Below are 16,443 nucleotides of genomic sequence, written 5' to 3'. Positions count from 1 at the left end.
CGCATTCCATTGTTACAATAGGAGTCAACGCTAGTGTCGCCACTCTCTTACTAGATTACCCTGAGTGAGTTCTGTGTGCGGCTAACCTCGCGTCATCAGGCTTTCTAGCCTCAGCCTGGCTAAATAAAACAGACTCAAAGCCATAGGGAGGGCTCAAATCACACTATCCAAGGTGTAATCCGCCGGCAGGCAAGTTTTTTTTTGGCAACAGCTGATTCGCGTCTGGCTTTAGCCAGGCTACAGGCAAGGCAACCCATAGTCAGGTGGAAATTCAGAAAAAATGGCCTTCTATAAAGAGGTTAAAGCCTAGCAGATCTAATATAGAAATGTATATTATGATCTGATGTACAATTTCTGTAATTAGTGGTAAGGTTACTCCTAAATATGCAAATAAGTGGCCACCATTACAAAAACTGTTGTACTTAAAGGGACCAGGGGTTGACACTAACACTTGCCCACCTGTCCATGGAATGTCAGAACAGGAAGGACGGGTGGGGAGGATCAACATATGGAATGTCAGAACAGGAAGGACGGGTGGGGAGGATCAACATATGGAATGTCAGAACAGGAAGGACGGGTGGGGAAGGATCAACATATGGAATGTCAGAACAGGAAGGACGGGTGGGGAATATATGCCAGATATATGCCAGATCTAGGTGATGATCCAGTCTTCTCCATATATGGTTATCCAATAGATGAGGTCAGTGTTGTGATCTTCATATATGGAGATGGCCATATATGGTGGCGTGACGTGTCACAAGGCACCACATCATTATGGAGATCTAAGGGTCTTCATGATGTCACGTGATGTCACGTGCCGTGACCATATATGGAGACGTGATGTCACGAGGTGTGACCATATATGGAGGCATGGGTAGGTGATGGACGGACGGACGGACGGACGGACGGACGGACGGGAGATGCATAGTAAATGTGACCTACAGTCGCAATAAGTCCATACACTTGGCTGCCACATGGCACATGATGTCACAGGGGAAAGCCAGATGTTGGAGGGGTTAGCGCCCCTCAAAAAGTTGCCTGACAAACAAATCAATCATGGAATCAATGGATCATGGAGTTTAGTTTTACCTTTATCTCATTTGCTTCATGGCGGTATAGATTTGAAAAGATTTGTTTAGCTTCAAACCACAAAGGACTATATTGTAAAACACAACTTTAATATTGCAGTAATGTCCCTTTTACAATAAAACAAAGCAATCCCTTACTGTATTGGTGGCAGGCTCACGCAACAACTCTTTCTGTCGTCTAGGATTGTGCCTGTGGTGCAACTGAAAGAAGCATGTAATATATAATTTGAAAGTGATTGCTGTAATAACTTATGGGGTTAAAGTCCAAGAAAAAACACAATACTCACAAGTAACTGCCCTTCACTGTCCGTAAATTGTGCTGACTCTGAAAAGTGCAACTAGCTCACTTGTGTAGGACTATTAACCTTGCACAGTGTATCATTGTTGGGAGTGGAGTCGACGAAGTAGACGAACATTTAATAGCCGTTGAAATAATGTGGTTTGAAGCACGGCCAGAAATCAGATTGCTTCCTCAAAACGACCTGTTGTATAATGGTTAACTGAAACAGGGGCTGCCAACATGACTAAAACAGCATGATTTTTTTTCACAGGTCTCCACCAGGAGGATAGGACTGTGTGAGATGTTTGGCAAAATGAAAATGTTTAGGAGTAATATAAACATGTTTTTTTGTTTGTTTGTTTTTTGCAACAATTTTCTTCATTTTGTTGAGGAAATGCAGAGCCAGATCACTCTCATAGCATCTCTGAGGATAGAATTCTGGATGAGCAGGACATGTGCAGCATTTTGAACGAAACAGGCAACTCCTGAAAACTTTGGAAGGCAATGCTAGCCAATCAGTGTAAAATCTGAGAAATACAACAGACTCGTCTTGATCACATGACTACAGCGATCATGTGTACCGATTTGCATGAGATTTGGATGAAATCTGTGTGACTAACATAAGCAATGTGTTTTGCAGAAATCGGCCCCACGGTGGCGCTATAACCGGCAGATGTGGAGGGATGCAGGGACAATGTTTTTCCATGGCCTCTAGGGAGTGCGCATACATAAGTTGTATACAGATCGATCATCAATGCAGTTATAGCTAAAAACAGGAATTGGCCTGTTATAGTGCCACCATGAGGCTGATTTGGAAAAAAAATCAGTGGCATGTCGTCCTCGGCCTAGCCCCTAGTGGAAATGTGCGTGTATAATTTCATGGAAATTGCACACTAGCTGTGTTTGTGATTTGTGGCATTTTGTTCGAAACGGACCAATCATGTGATCTTTGGAAGCCAATCTTAGCCAATCAGGATGGAAGATGGGAAATGGTGCAGATCCGTGTTGATCACATGACTATGGAGATAGTGTATACCGAATTGTGTGATGTATGGATAAAATGTGTACGAGTAATCTACAGAAATGTGTTTTGCCTAAATCGGCCTCATGGTGGCGCTATAACAGGCCATTGAAGAATATTCGGGGCAGAGGTTCGTCGTTGGCATCCTGGGAGTGTGTGTGCACAGTTTGGCATGGATCGGGCCAACGGTGGCAGAGATTAGCTGGTAACGGTCGGACGGACAGAAGGAAGGAAGGAAGGACGGACGGACGGACACACACACACACACGGACGGAGTGCAAACTAGAACTAGAAAAAGTGCCCTTCTGGGCACAGGTCTCCACCAGGAGGATAGGACTGTGAGATGTTTGGCAAAATGTTTAGGATTAATATAAACATGTTTTTGAGGCATTTTGTTCCAAAAATGTGTTTTGCAAAAATCAACCTGTTGGTGGCGCTATAAAAGGCCAATGTGAAAAGGGTGGGATATATTCCTCAGCCTAGTAAGAAAATGTGTGAAAGATTTCACGTAAATTGCATGCTGCGTTCATGATTTGAGGCTTTTGTTCAAAACGGGGCAATCTTGCAAACTGTGAAAGCCAATTATAGCCAATTAGGATGGAATATGAAATATCGGACAGATCCAACTTGAGCACATGACCATAGAGATACTGTGTAACGATTTGTGAGATTTTTGGACAGAATCTGGAGGAGTAATATCAAAAAATGCGTTTTACAAAAGTCGGCCTCCTGGTGGCGCTATAAAAGGCAGATGCGGAAAATGCAGGTCAACGGTTTGTCCTTGGCCTCTAGGGAGTGTGCATGCAACGTTTCACGCAGATCGGTGCAGTTTTAGGTACAAAATGTGAAAAGCTGCCTCATGGTGGCGCTATAACAGGCCGTTCTGGAAAATGTGGGGCAGAGGTTCATCGTTGGCATCCAGGGAGTGTGTGTGCAAAGTTTGGCATCGACCAGGTTAACGGTGACGGAGATTAGCTGGTAACGGACGGACGGAAGGACGGACGGACGGACGGACAGACGGACGGACGGACACACACACGGACGGAGTGCAAAACATACTCTCTCCCCATGCCTTCGGCCTGGTGGAGACAACAAAACATACTCTCTCCCCATGCCTTCGGCCTGGTGGAGACAAAAAGTGCCCTTCTGGGCACAGGTCTCCACCAGGAGGATAGGATTGTGTGAGATGTTTGGCAAAATGTTTAGGAGTAATATAAATAAGTAATATGTTTGCCTTTGATGGCAATTGGAGGATTTGAGGCATTTTGTTCCAAAAATGTGTTTTGCAAAAATCAACCTGTTGGTGGCGCTATAACAGGCCAATGTGAAAAGGGTGGGATATATTCCTCAGCCTAGTAAGAAAATGTGTGAAAGATTTGATGTAAATTGCATGCTGCGTTCATGATTTGAGGCTTTTGTTCAAAACGGGGCAATCTTGCAAACTGTGAAAGCCAATTATAGCCAATTAGGATGGAATATGAAATATCGGACAGATCCGACTTGAGCACATGACCATAGAGATACTGTGTAACGATTTTTGGACCGAATCTGGAGGAGTAATATCCAAAAATGTGTTTTACAAAATTCGGCCTCCTGTATATAAAAGGCAGATGTGGAAAATGCAGGTCAAAGGTTTGTCCTTGGCCTCTAGGGAGTGTGCATGCAACGTTTCATGCAGATCGGTGCAGTTTTAGGTAAACAATGTGAAAAGCTGCCTCATGGTGGCGCTATAACAGGCCGTTCTGGAAAATGCGGGGCAGAGGTTCATCGTTGGCATCCAGGGAGTGTGTGTGCAAAGTTTGGCATCGACCGGGTTAACGGTGCCGGAGATTAGCTGGTAACAGACGGACGGAAGGACGGACGGACGGACGCACGCACACACGCACGCACACACACACACGGACGGAGTGCAAAACATACTCTCTCCCCATGCCTTCGGCCTGGTGGAGACAAATATACTCTCTCCCCATGCCTTCGGCCTGGTGGAGACAACAATAGTTTTTGTCTTCATGTTGTGTAAATTGAATGTTATGAGTTGAGCCTTTTACTGAGTCTGAGCATTCAAAAGGAGACAGTCATGACAGTGATACTGTCATGACTGCTCCTATCCAGCAGATGTCACTCTCCCTTCATGGTCTGCCCCATCTTTATGTCTTGTCTGGTTGTGTGTATCATAGACATATATACATAGACGCCCCTTCCGGCTCTGAGGCGTGTGTCAAAATTGAAGGCACTATTTTCCCCATAGACATATATACATAGACGCCTCATTTGCCGCTGCAGTTCATTGGAGCGACGTGTATCCCAATGAAGGCGGAAGTGCAGTGCTGAAGGCTTTTTTTTTTTTAACAAATCTTTATAACAGTCATGACAATATACATTACAAAACAAGACAAACAAACAAACACAAACAACAAAGTTATTAACAATACAACATCAGAGCCAGGGGGGATTAGATTACTAACAGAAAACATTAAAAGAGTGAACACAAAGCAACAGTTCTCCGCAGCTTTCTTATTTAGAAGTGCTGAAGGCATTTGCTGAATGCGACTGCGTCGCTGCCCGAGTGACGTCACTCATGTGAATCCTCCATGTCTCTCGCTGTCACTCAAGTGACTACTGGCCAATCACAGCGCGTCTTTTCCGGGACTTATGTTACGCACGCGGAAGCTTGACAAGCTTCCGCTTTGCTTCCGCTATTCTTCGCAAGGAATGTCGGGAAAATAGTGCCTTCAATTTTGACACACGCCTCAGAGCCGGAAGGGGCGTCTATGTATATATGTCTATGATTTTCCCGACATTAATAGCGGAAGCAAAGAGCTTCCGCGTGCGTAACATAAGTCCCGGAAAAGACGCGCTGTGATTGGCCAGTAGTCACTTGAGTGACAGCGAATGCCTTCAGCACTTCTAAATAATAAAGCTGCGGAGAACTGTTGCTTTGTGTTCACTCTTTAATGTTTTCTGTTAGTAATCTAATCCCCCTGGCTCTGATGTTGTATTGTTAATAACTTTGTTGTTTGTGTTTGTTTGTTTGTCTTGTTTTGTATTGTAATGTATACTAATACTGTTATAAAGATTTGTTAAAAAAAAAAAAAAAAAGCCTTCAGCACTGCACTTCCGCCTTCATTGGGATACACGTCGCTCCAATGAACTGCAGCGGCAAATGAGGCATCTATTTCTTAATATCTATGGTGTGTATGCCTTGCCCTTGAGCTGTGTTCTTTATGTTGGTGTAGTAAGCTTAGCCTGTTACTGTACTGTAGCCTCTAATTCTAGTTTATGTATAATCCTGCATGTTGTTCGATCCAATGTCTTGCCTTTATTGTGTCCTCCTGTTTCTGTATTCAGCCTGTTGTGTAAATTTGTTTTACTCCACAAGTCCTGCTAAAAAACTGTGACTCCTAAATCTTATGAGCCTCAACCTGAAATTTCAATCTTGGCTAGAGATTCAGGGTCTGGAGCCAGGCTTAGGGGTACAAGGTTCACTAGAAAAACAAACAAATGGGAAAAATGGAAAACAAGGGCAAAGGAGAATATTGTGAGGTCCAGTAAGTGTACTGTAAACACAGCTCTTTGTTTTTTGAGTAAACAACATGGTGAAATAGTTGTTATTATGTGCCAAGATGACTGGGGTGCATGGTCCAGTGAATATTATTGGACAGTGACACAGTATAACAGCCAGAGAACCTGAGAGAGCTCGGCAGAGAGGGATCTCATATCTAACAGCCAGAGAACCTGAGAGAGCTCGGCAGAGAGGGATCTCATATCTAATAGCATGATGAAGACTGTGTTTTTTAGTGCTGTTGTGCTGAGTCTTCTCGCAGTGGGCTGGAGTGCTCCATTGGTCTGTGAGAAGCTGTCGAAGCCAGTGGAGAAAGAAGTGGATGTAAGTCGCTCTCCTCCTGATTTATACTTCATTGTATGATGGTGCATAAATGCAGCATATGTGTGCAAAGTATAAGTAGGCTAAAATAATATAGAATATGGCTCTAACAGAGAGTTTACAATCAGTTGAGGCATTTAGCAAATGATTGGATGGGAGCGAATGGAACCCATGCATTCAGTACAAGGTAATACAGGCAAGGTTTGGTTTAGCTCAGCCTCAGCAGGGATGAGACAATCCTTTGGTTTGGTTTAGCTCAGCCTCAGCAGGGATGAGACAATCCTTTTGGTTTGGTTTAGCTCAGCCTCAGCAGGGATGAGAAGGTTTGGTTTAGCTCAGCCTCAGCAGGGATGAGACAATCCTTTGGTTTGGTTTAGCTCAGCCTCAGCAGGGATGAGACAATCCTTTTTCTACTTATCCTTTGTAATTGAGTATGAGAGAAATAGAAACCACGCACCCTTTCACTGTTATGTAACCTACCCTGGTCTGGACATTAAAATATGCACATAGATCTACATGCATCGATTGGTACCACCAAAGATATATACAGTAGCCAATAAGCACATTCAAAGATGAAGTTAACATGAGTACAGCAAGGGGATATCATTAGACGCAGCTGTGCATATAATTGCATATAACATATTGTGCAACACATTGATTGAACACAAGCTCATGCAGATGATTCCAGGAGGAACTAGTCAGGAGAGGAGGAGAGAAGAAGGGAGAGACAGAATAGGAGAGAGATAGAGATAGAGAAGGTTCCATAATCAAATGCTTCATGTGGGTACGGACATGCCTGTCCGGCGTCCGCACCCGCAATAATTTGCATTTGAATCTCAACCCAATTCCGCCCGAATCTGTGTGTGCATGTGTGTGTTTGTAAGCTATATAAAAAAGGTAATAGATGTTTCAGAAAGTAATATTTATTTTTTATTTCAGTTAAACGGGACCTGGTATGTGATAGCTCTGTCTACGGAGAGCTGTTGGCTGGCACTGTTACTGAATTTGTTTTTGTGGCCAAGTGCTTCATGGGACATCACCTCCAAAGGCACAGTGAACACTTATAATGTCAATCTAAAGATGAAAATGTAGGTATATATTGAGCTATGGTTCTTCATTTGTTTTTCGTGCTTAAATATTTGCTGCTGAAATTATAGCTATGAAAACCTTTGCTTCTCCTTAACAGTTATGGATATTGTGGGAATGGGACCTTCAGTACCACGGGTATGTATGTGTATATAGCTACAGTATATGTACACACAGTATACAAACATTACATGTACTGTAACTGAGTGTCCAGCAGTGGTGGAAAAAAGCACTCAATTGTTTTACTTAATTAAAAGTATCAATACTGCAATGTAGAACTATACACCGTCACAAGTAAAAGTCCGGAATTCAAAATGTACTTGAGTAAAAGTACAAACGTGTTGGTATCAAAATGTACTTAAAGTACCAAACGTAGAAAGTAATCACTATGCAGAATGTCCCATTTGAAATGTTTTCAAATGCATAAAAATCCTTTGAAAATAGCAGATCTACAAGCTCACAATGCATTGTGAATTGATGCAACGCATTGTGATCTTGTACATCGGCTATTTTCAAATGGCCGAATTGTATTTAGGGCTGTAGTGTTATGTTTTGTAATAATAACCAAAGTAACTATAGTAACTAAAGTTTTCAAATAAATGTGTGTAAATAATGTCTTTCTACCAGTGATATGTCACCCTGCTCTCTACTGTTCTCTCTCCACCCTCCTCTCTCCCCCCTCCTCTCTCCCCCCTCCTCTCTCCCCCCTCCTCAGTGATATGTCACCCTGCTCTCTACTGTTCTCTCTCCACCCTCCTCTCTCCCCCCTCCTCTCTCCACCCTCCTCAGTGATATGTCACCCTGCTCTCTACTGTTCTCTCTCCCCCCTCTCCCCCCCCCCCCCTCCTCAGTGATATGTCACCCTGCTCTCTACTGTTCTCTCTCCACCCTCCTCTCTCCCCCCTCCTCTCTCCCCCCCCCCTCCTCAGTGATATGTCACCCTGCTCTCTACTGTTCTCTCTCCACCCTCCTCTCTCCCCCCTCCTCTCTCCCCCCTCCTCTCTCCCCCCCCTCCTCAGTGATATGTCACCCTGCTCTCTACTGTTCTCTCTCCACCCTCCTCTCTCCCCCCTCCTCTCTCCCCCCTCCTCAGTGATATGTCACCCTGCTCTCTACTGTTCTCTCTCCACCCTCCTCTCTCCCCCCTCCTCTCTCCCCCCTCCTCAGTGATATGTCACCCTGCTCTCTACTGTTCTCTCTCCACCCTCCTCTCTCCCCCATCCTCTCTCCCCCCTCCTCAGTGATATGTCACCCTGCTCTCTACTGTTCTCTCTCCACCCTCCTCTCTCCCCCCTCCTCTCCCCCCCCCCTCCTCAGTGATATGTCACCCTGCTCTCTACTGTTCTCTCTCCCCCCTCCTCTCTCCCCCCTCCTCTCCCCCCCCCCTCCTCAGTGATATGTCAACCTGCTCTCTACTGTTCTCTCTCCACCCTCCTCTCTCCCCCCTCCTCTCTCCCCCCTCCTCTCCCCCCCCCCCTCCTCAGTGATATGTCACCCTGCTCTCTACTGTTCTCTCTCCACCCTCCTCTCTCCCCCCTCCTCTCTCCCCCCTCCTCAGTGATATGTCACCCTGCTCTCTACTGTTCTCTCTCCACCCTCCTCTCTCCCCCCTCCTCTCTCCCCCCCCCTCCTCAGTGATATGTCACCCTGCTCTCTACTGTTCTCTCTCCACCCTCCTCTCTCCCCCCTCCTCTCTCCCCCCTCCTCAGTGATATGTCACCCTGCTCTCTACTGTCTCTCCACCCTCTTTCTCTGTATGCATTCTTAACATTACTTCATTCTTTCATTTCCATTATCAGCTTCCCATGGTGGCACTGATCCTAACGAAGTATACCTACAGACGGGTTGCCCTGACTGTTTTGTCATAAAGGAGAGCAGGAGCATCATGTTCATGAGTAAGAATCACCAACGTAGAGTTGAATATTAGACTGAACATTTGCCAGAATAGAAGAGGTTTATAATGTTTCTAATGTCACTGTCACTTGGACTTGTACACTCCATCCAGTGAAATTGGATAATTAATCAACGGCACAATTTATAACTCGTAAATTACTCAAAATACTATTATAACTACATAACATATAAACTACAGGTTCAGGGTTGATTTCCAATTGAAGGGAAGAAATATTACATTGCTAAACGAACAATGATGGTCATATTGCAGTAGCATGTTGTTTCGGGAGATGTTAGGTTTGATGTACTGTGTATACTAGTTTATTTTAAGCTCTAGATTATTCTTTACACTTACAGTATGTGACAATTTTTGTTGACTAGGGTTCTTGCCATTTACTGCAATCTCACTAATGTACATCATCACATGGCTAATGTCCATATCATGTACTGTATGATATCATATCATCTCTTCACCAGGTAGGAGAACAATTGTCACCGCTGCTGAAATTACAGAGTTTGAGAAACAGGCGGAATGTTTTGGCTGGCCAAAAGTACAGGTTTTGAACACAGATCATGGTGAGAATAATTCTGTTTAGTTTTTCATACTGACTGACAGACAGACAGACAGACAGACAGACAGACAGACAGACAGAAAGACAGACAGGCACGCACGCACGCACGCACGCACGCACGCACGCACGCACGCACGCACGCACACACACAGACACACACATACATACATACATACATACATAAACATCAAAATATACTGCCATGGCAGTATGAAATGTGGAGGTACGTACATTGATCAATACGGCTGTGGAAATATCACATTTTGAAGAATGGAATTATTTTTAGCAGTCCATACACACAGCTAAGACAATATGAGCAGACGCTTGCAATATCTTTGTGATTAGCCAAGCATAAATAGAACAAGCAGCACCACCTGATGTTCTTTTCAGCAGTTTACCTAGTGACCTAGTGTTGAAATATACTGCTGTAGCAATGTGTGTGTGTGTGTGTGTGTGTGTGTGTGTGTGTGTGTGTGTGTGTGTGTGTGTGTGTGTGTGTGTGTGTGTGTGTGTGTGTGTGTGTGTGTGTGTGTGTGTGTGTGTGTGTGTGTGTGTGTGTGTGTGTGTGTGTGTGTGTGTGTGTGCGTGCGTGCGTGCGTGCGTGCGTGCGTGCGTGCGTGTGTGTGTGTGTAAATAAGGCTTTAAATGAAGAAAGGCTGCTTGTAGCCACGATACAAACATTATTTTAATGAAAAACAACCAACATTTCAGCCAGATAAGGTCTTCTTAAGGCATGGAGGGTCTTCTTCAATCCCTGAAGAAGAACTCATCTGGTCAAAACTGTGGTTGTTTTTCATTAAAATACTATACTACTATACTATACTATTTAAAGTCTTCTGCACCGTGGTCAGCAACTCAGCAACACTGGTGTACGTGTGCCCTTTTTTCTTGTTAGTTTGTCATAATCATTCCGTTGTGTTTTTTGTGAAACATAACCTGTGTTTTTCTCCACACAGGCACAGAAAACTGCAAAGACATTACTCAGACTCAGGTGTTCAGTGAAAAGGAAATGGAGGAAATAGCAGAGTCATTTGGCAAAAGGCTGTGCGATATGTTTCTAGACCTTCTCAAATGTTTTTTCAGAATCCTGGGTCTAACCTGCATTGCATAACTATTATCATGGCATAATTACCCTTATTCAACCTCAAAACCAGTTTGCTTATGTTAGATTTATAGCTGAGGCTATGAAAATAGCCAAGAGACCAAATACCTCGACCTTATAAGACTTCACTGGAAAAGTGAGAACACAAAGTATCAAACCCCAAAAGATGAACTTAGAGTAATGTAAAAAACCTGAAAGGATTTTTTGACACAAGACACAAGTTCTTAAAGTGTTTCTCAGATTTCTTTAGTTTTTTCTTCAGATTCAGAGCGTGTACAACGGTAAAGGATAGAGGAGAGACAATTCTCCTAAGTGCTGTGAATGTCATCATATCATTTTGCACAAACATATATACTGAAAAACATGTCATTGATTAGGATTCAGCTGTCACATTTCAATAGGTTGAAAGGTCCCATCAGTGTAAGATGTCATCAGGCTGTCATGGGCGTCCGATGGTCTGAATCCTGTTTTCGACTTTAATCACGTTCCGTGATTAGGATTCTGTTGTTGTCCATTTATCTCATAGGGTGAGAGTGTATGTTTATCCTCATCTTTAAGGGCAAGGTTGTTGTCGTGTTGTTTTCCATGTTTTTCCATTTAATCTTATTTCCCTTTTGGTATAATTGACAATCTGGAGTGGGCGACAGCTGATAGTGGAATTAATACACACGCAAATATTGATATGACATCACTGTGTGACAGGGCAGTCCTGTGCACCAGATACAAGAAGTAATTTTTTACTATTTTAACATAGTAATAAGATGTGAACATAAAATATGAAACAATAAATCATAATGTAAGAAAATACCCATCAGCTTATACTTGGATTGACTGAATAAAACACTCACACGATGAGGAACCTCGCTAATTTGCCTAACTCATCACAGTAATTTTGTATAGCAAACACTTTAGCATTTTGCTTTGATATGTAAACAGTCAATCAATGTTGAGCCTCTGACCCTACTTTCCGAGCACATAAACAATACGTGTGGACTCGGAGTTTGCATGTTCTCCATGTGTCCCCTAGGGTAGGTTGAGGTTCCATTCCCGGCTGACCGGACCATTTGCTGCATGTCACTCCCTTGCTGTATTTCTCATTCTTCACTGTATCTGTCTGAATAAAGCATGATTGAAAATGCCCCAAAAAATAAAATAATAATAATAATAAGTAAATAAATAAAATAAGCATTTTAATTTATCACTATCGGATTTTACAGCACTTTTATGTGCCAAATGAAATGGATATAGTGGGCCTGGGCCATGGCTCAGTGGTCCAGGCACCTTGGCTGGTAACCCAGTCTGGCAGTGTGCCGCGGGTTTGACTCCCGATCCCGACGGCCCTTACTGCATGTCTTCCCCCCCCATCTCTCTCCCCATTTCCTGTCAGCCTACTGTCTGTCCCTCCATAAAATAATATAAAATAAAGGCAGAAGCCACAAAAAAAAACCATACAATTGATATTGTTGCTGTCAGGTGGAAACCACCTAACTCAAAATAAGCATTTGAATGTATCACTATCGGATTTTACAGCACTTTTATGTGCAATATTAAAATGGATATTGTTGCTGTCGGGTGGAAACCACCTTTTTTTGTACACAGATCGGTGCAGTTATAGGTAAAAACAGGAATTGGCCTGTTATAGCGCCACCATGAGGCTAATTTTAAAATGTTTAAGTGGCATGTCTTCCTCTGCCTAGTGGGAATGTGTGTGCATAATTGCACACACACTATATACAGCTTTTGTCCCCACACGTCTCATATTTCATTGACAATGAAAGGAGAAATTAGCTCATATGTGCCTCAAATATGACGTAAATTTGTGGCAACACAAACATTACATGCCATTGACAATGAAGGGAGAATTTACGTCATGTAGAAAATCGGCTAACCAATCACATGAATTCAGTTGTTCATGAGATGATGTAGGATGATGTATAATGATAAGAGCGCCCCTCACTTTACACGGGTGTGATTTTTACTTTTTACTTACCGGAGGGGGTGGAGGAAAGTGTAGGGGGGCAACTTCCTTGGCCGCAAAGCGCCCCATTTTGGGGGGATTCAATCCCCCCAAACCCCCAAACTGCATATAATGAGGGACGTTAAGGTTGGCAAATCAGGGCAGGCTGTTCGATCCCCGGCCGGGTCATACCAAAGACTGTAAAAATGGGGCCGAATGCCTCCCTGCTTGGCACTCAGCATCAATGGGTTGGATTGGGGGTCAAATCAACTAATTGAAAATGGTGGGCCCTATTGTAAACACGTGCAATGCTTTATGGTGTCGTCCAGTTTTTTTGTATTGAGTTGTACTTGAAATGTACTGTAATTCTGCAAACTGTTAATAAATCAATCAATCAATCAATCAATCAATGATTCACATGTGCGGCGCACAGTGCGGGTCACCGCTCCAAGAGATGGGTCAAATGCGGGGAACACATTTCACTGCGGTAATGTGTGTGTCACTAATTGTACGACTTTGACTTTGAGTGACAACTGAAGGCAGAAGGGTGAAATGAGCCCTCAACGCCTTCTATCAGAAATATGGGGAGGGGATGGAAGCCTGGGCTTTACTGGGCGGGGCTTAGTGGGCAGGGTTTTTCTTTCTTTTTACATGAGTTGGGCGTTGTCATACTCTACTAGAGTCTGGAAAACCTCAATCCACTGGGTTCGAATCCTGCTTATACCACTATTTTTGTGTCAACCGCAAAGCGCAAACAAGCTTTTTTGGCCGATAAAGTAGTTTTAGACCATGGCCGGTTAAGACTGAGGCGATGGAGTCCGACATACATGGCCTGTAAATACTTTCCCCGCTGAAAAACGTAACCTACGTTAATCATTAGTCTCGGCAAGCGCCAATAAACTAGTCGAAAGGCTACTCACATTAGCTTCGGGTGGTTATCTGTTGTTAGCCATAACACTGGACTGCCATCGGTTAGTGAGAGACACCTACACCTACTCCGACAACACACACACCATTCTGTCAACATCTGGTTCCAGTCGCAGCCTTTCTGGATCTTCAAAATAAAGGTTGAACGGGGGTTATCCTGGCATATAGTAATCATTCTTTAATTAATCCTGGCGGCCAAACGGTTAAAGATGATATAGACAACTATCATCCCCTGTATAATGATGCTATGATGATGCTACCGTTGGCTGCCTCAGCCTCTGGGGTGTTTTGAGTTGTAGCAGGCGTTAACTTCACACTCGCGGGGTGCATTGTGGGGTCTGCCCAGCAGCAGACCTCGCTCGCCGCTGCTCAATTCCACCCGGGAAGAACTCCTGGTTACATCAATATCGTTCACGTGAAGTGGTTTGTGCTTATTTGTTAAAATCGCTATGGTGAGTCACCACCCCCAGATGACCGCCGATGCCTGCTGGGTTGAAGTTAGCTACCCGGGGAGGAATCATCGGTCACCCCCCCCCCCCCCCCCCCCAGCACCCCTACCCTACTTCCCTCAGCCATACACTTTGCTCCAATTAATTGCAGCGGCGAATGAGGAATCTACCTTTCTATGTCTATGGTTTGGTAAACAGGTGGATAGGGGCCCCCCAAGCTCTTTTGGGCCCTGGACCTGCCCTGTATAGGCCCATGCTGTATCACCCCCCATGGGAAAACCAACCATTACAATAGGTTTTCCTGCTTGGCTAATTAACAACACATAATGCATGCAATGCTGCATGCTAGTGCACTTTTGAGTGTATACGCAAAGAGTGGATGGTAGTTCTGTAAACTCCTGTTAACAGAAATTTGACCCCATCTGTGACCTTGCTCCCAGGGTGAGGTCACAGACATTGTGCGGTCAGTGCGGAATATGAGCCGAGGAGCAAAACAAATTGTACAGTAAGTGTGGGAGTGATGTCATTATTTGAAAAGAAAAAAGAAACAGTCACTGCATGAATGTATAATCTGGCATTTGTAATCGTTCCCTTTTATTTGCACTTTTGTAATTTGTACAATTGGGGGGGGGGGGGGCGGTTGGGGGGGGGCTCGCACCGGACGCACCCAAAATCATCAGAACAGTCAGTTTCCCATCGTTTCAATTATTTATTCATCATCATATATATTTAAAACAATGAGCTAAGACCTATACAAGCCCTTCGGAGGTCTACAACCGGGACTGTATATACATACTGTCATCGACAATGTAGTGCTGTCGGCTCTAGGACCCAGATGTGCTACAACCAATCACCGCTAGACACCGGTTGATGAGGTGCTTGACTCGGTACATCACACCATCGAACAATAAGCCACGGCTTCTTCAAAGCGGAGTAGGGAACAAAACTTAGCAGACCGTCAAGGAGGCACAATAGTGCACCACCCCTACAGCGGTTGGGAGCTGTCTGTCTGTCACTATCCGCCCGCGTCACTCACTCACTCACTCACTCACTCATTCATTCATTCCTTCCTCCACCGAGGGGAGAGACCCCGGCTGCTTGACTCACCGCGACCGGCGACGACGCACCGGCGTCCGGCGACACCATGAGCCTGAGGTTTACCGTCTCCAAGAGCGACAGCGGCGGGGACCGGTGCGCGTCTGACATCCAGGGTGAGGTGAACCAGCTGTTCGAGGGGGATGACCCCGAGCCGAAAACAGCCACCAACGCCACTACCGCCACCAGCGCGCCTGCCAATGAAGATGCCGCCGGTCCTGATGTTGTGGTGGTGCTGAAAGGTATGGAACTGTTCACGCCTTTATTCTCCAGACAGATGCTGCTGGTTAGCCACGAGCTACGTACGCACTGTCTGCTTGCTAACAGCCCTGATGCAAGGCTGCTGCTAGCTGCCATCACACACTGTCTGTGTGGACTGTCTGGCAGCGTGTGTGACCTGAATATGTAATGGCACTACAGAATGCATGGTCTGGTGGGCAACAACATTTGAGCATACGTTCCTTTTTAGCCTATTCCTTTCAACCAAAGAGTGTTGCACTGTAATGCACAACTGTGACAGTGCCATAGAAATGATGTATTAAGTGAGATGTAGGTATTATTTTAATAGTTATGCTGTTAAACAGAAGAACAGTGTCTTGATATGTTGTTATGAATCAAAGATATTCCGCCAGGCCTATACTGTACATACTTTCTGCTGTTCCAAAAATGTTAGGTGCAAGAACTATTGTTTTCCCTAAGCCTCTGTGTTTGATAGATACTAGTTTAAAACATGTTATGTGATTAAGGGTTTATACACTTATTCTTATAGTAAACTTTTTTTTAATCGAAAATTGATTGTCAATACCGGTAGATGGCATATAAGCTTCTATATTATTATGTCAAAAAATAATAATAATACACAGGGAAAAAACAGGGAAGGGAAGAGATAAGAATAAGAATACTTGTGTGTACCTCACCTGGTTTAACTTTTACCAGGCCTGTGCTCGCAAGGTGTGCTATGTTGAGGGACGTATGGACAGTTACAGAGATGCATAGTACATTGTGGATCAACACTAGCATTACCACTCACTCAACAGCCCAAGACTTGTCTCTTGGGCAAATGCAGGCCAATTTATTTCAATGCAATCCA

At 44.2% G+C, this 16,443-nt stretch overlaps 1 protein-coding gene and 1 long non-coding RNA gene across 2 annotated transcripts in view; both read left to right on the top strand.

The window, feature by feature from the left end:
- Nucleotides 1–7,217: 7,217 nt before the first annotated feature.
- On the top strand, nucleotides 7,218–12,000 carry LOC306929638. Its single transcript, XR_013790817.1, has 5 exons — nucleotides 7,218–7,360; nucleotides 7,459–7,496; nucleotides 9,158–9,253; nucleotides 9,729–9,827; nucleotides 10,780–12,000. It is a non-coding gene; the product is annotated as an uncharacterized lncRNA (long non-coding RNA).
- A 3,402-nt stretch (nucleotides 12,001–15,402) lies between these two features.
- Nucleotides 15,403–16,443, top strand: part of slc12a5a (solute carrier family 12 member 5a) — a gene marked incomplete at both ends in the record, with an annotated part of 319,359 nt that continues 318,318 nt past the window's right edge. The window contains one exon of the mRNA XM_079509226.1: nucleotides 15,403–15,595. Within this exon, the coding sequence (XP_079365352.1) occupies nucleotides 15,403–15,595 (193 nt within the window). The remainder of the gene's footprint in view (nucleotides 15,596–16,443) is intronic.

This window comes from Electrona antarctica, assembly GCF_951216825.1.
Source record: "Electrona antarctica genome assembly, chromosome: 9".
Classification (NCBI taxonomy): domain Eukaryota; kingdom Metazoa; phylum Chordata; class Actinopteri; order Myctophiformes; family Myctophidae; genus Electrona; species Electrona antarctica.
Note: the sequence above shows the minus strand (reverse complement) of the source record. Positions and strands in the feature narration are given on the sequence as shown.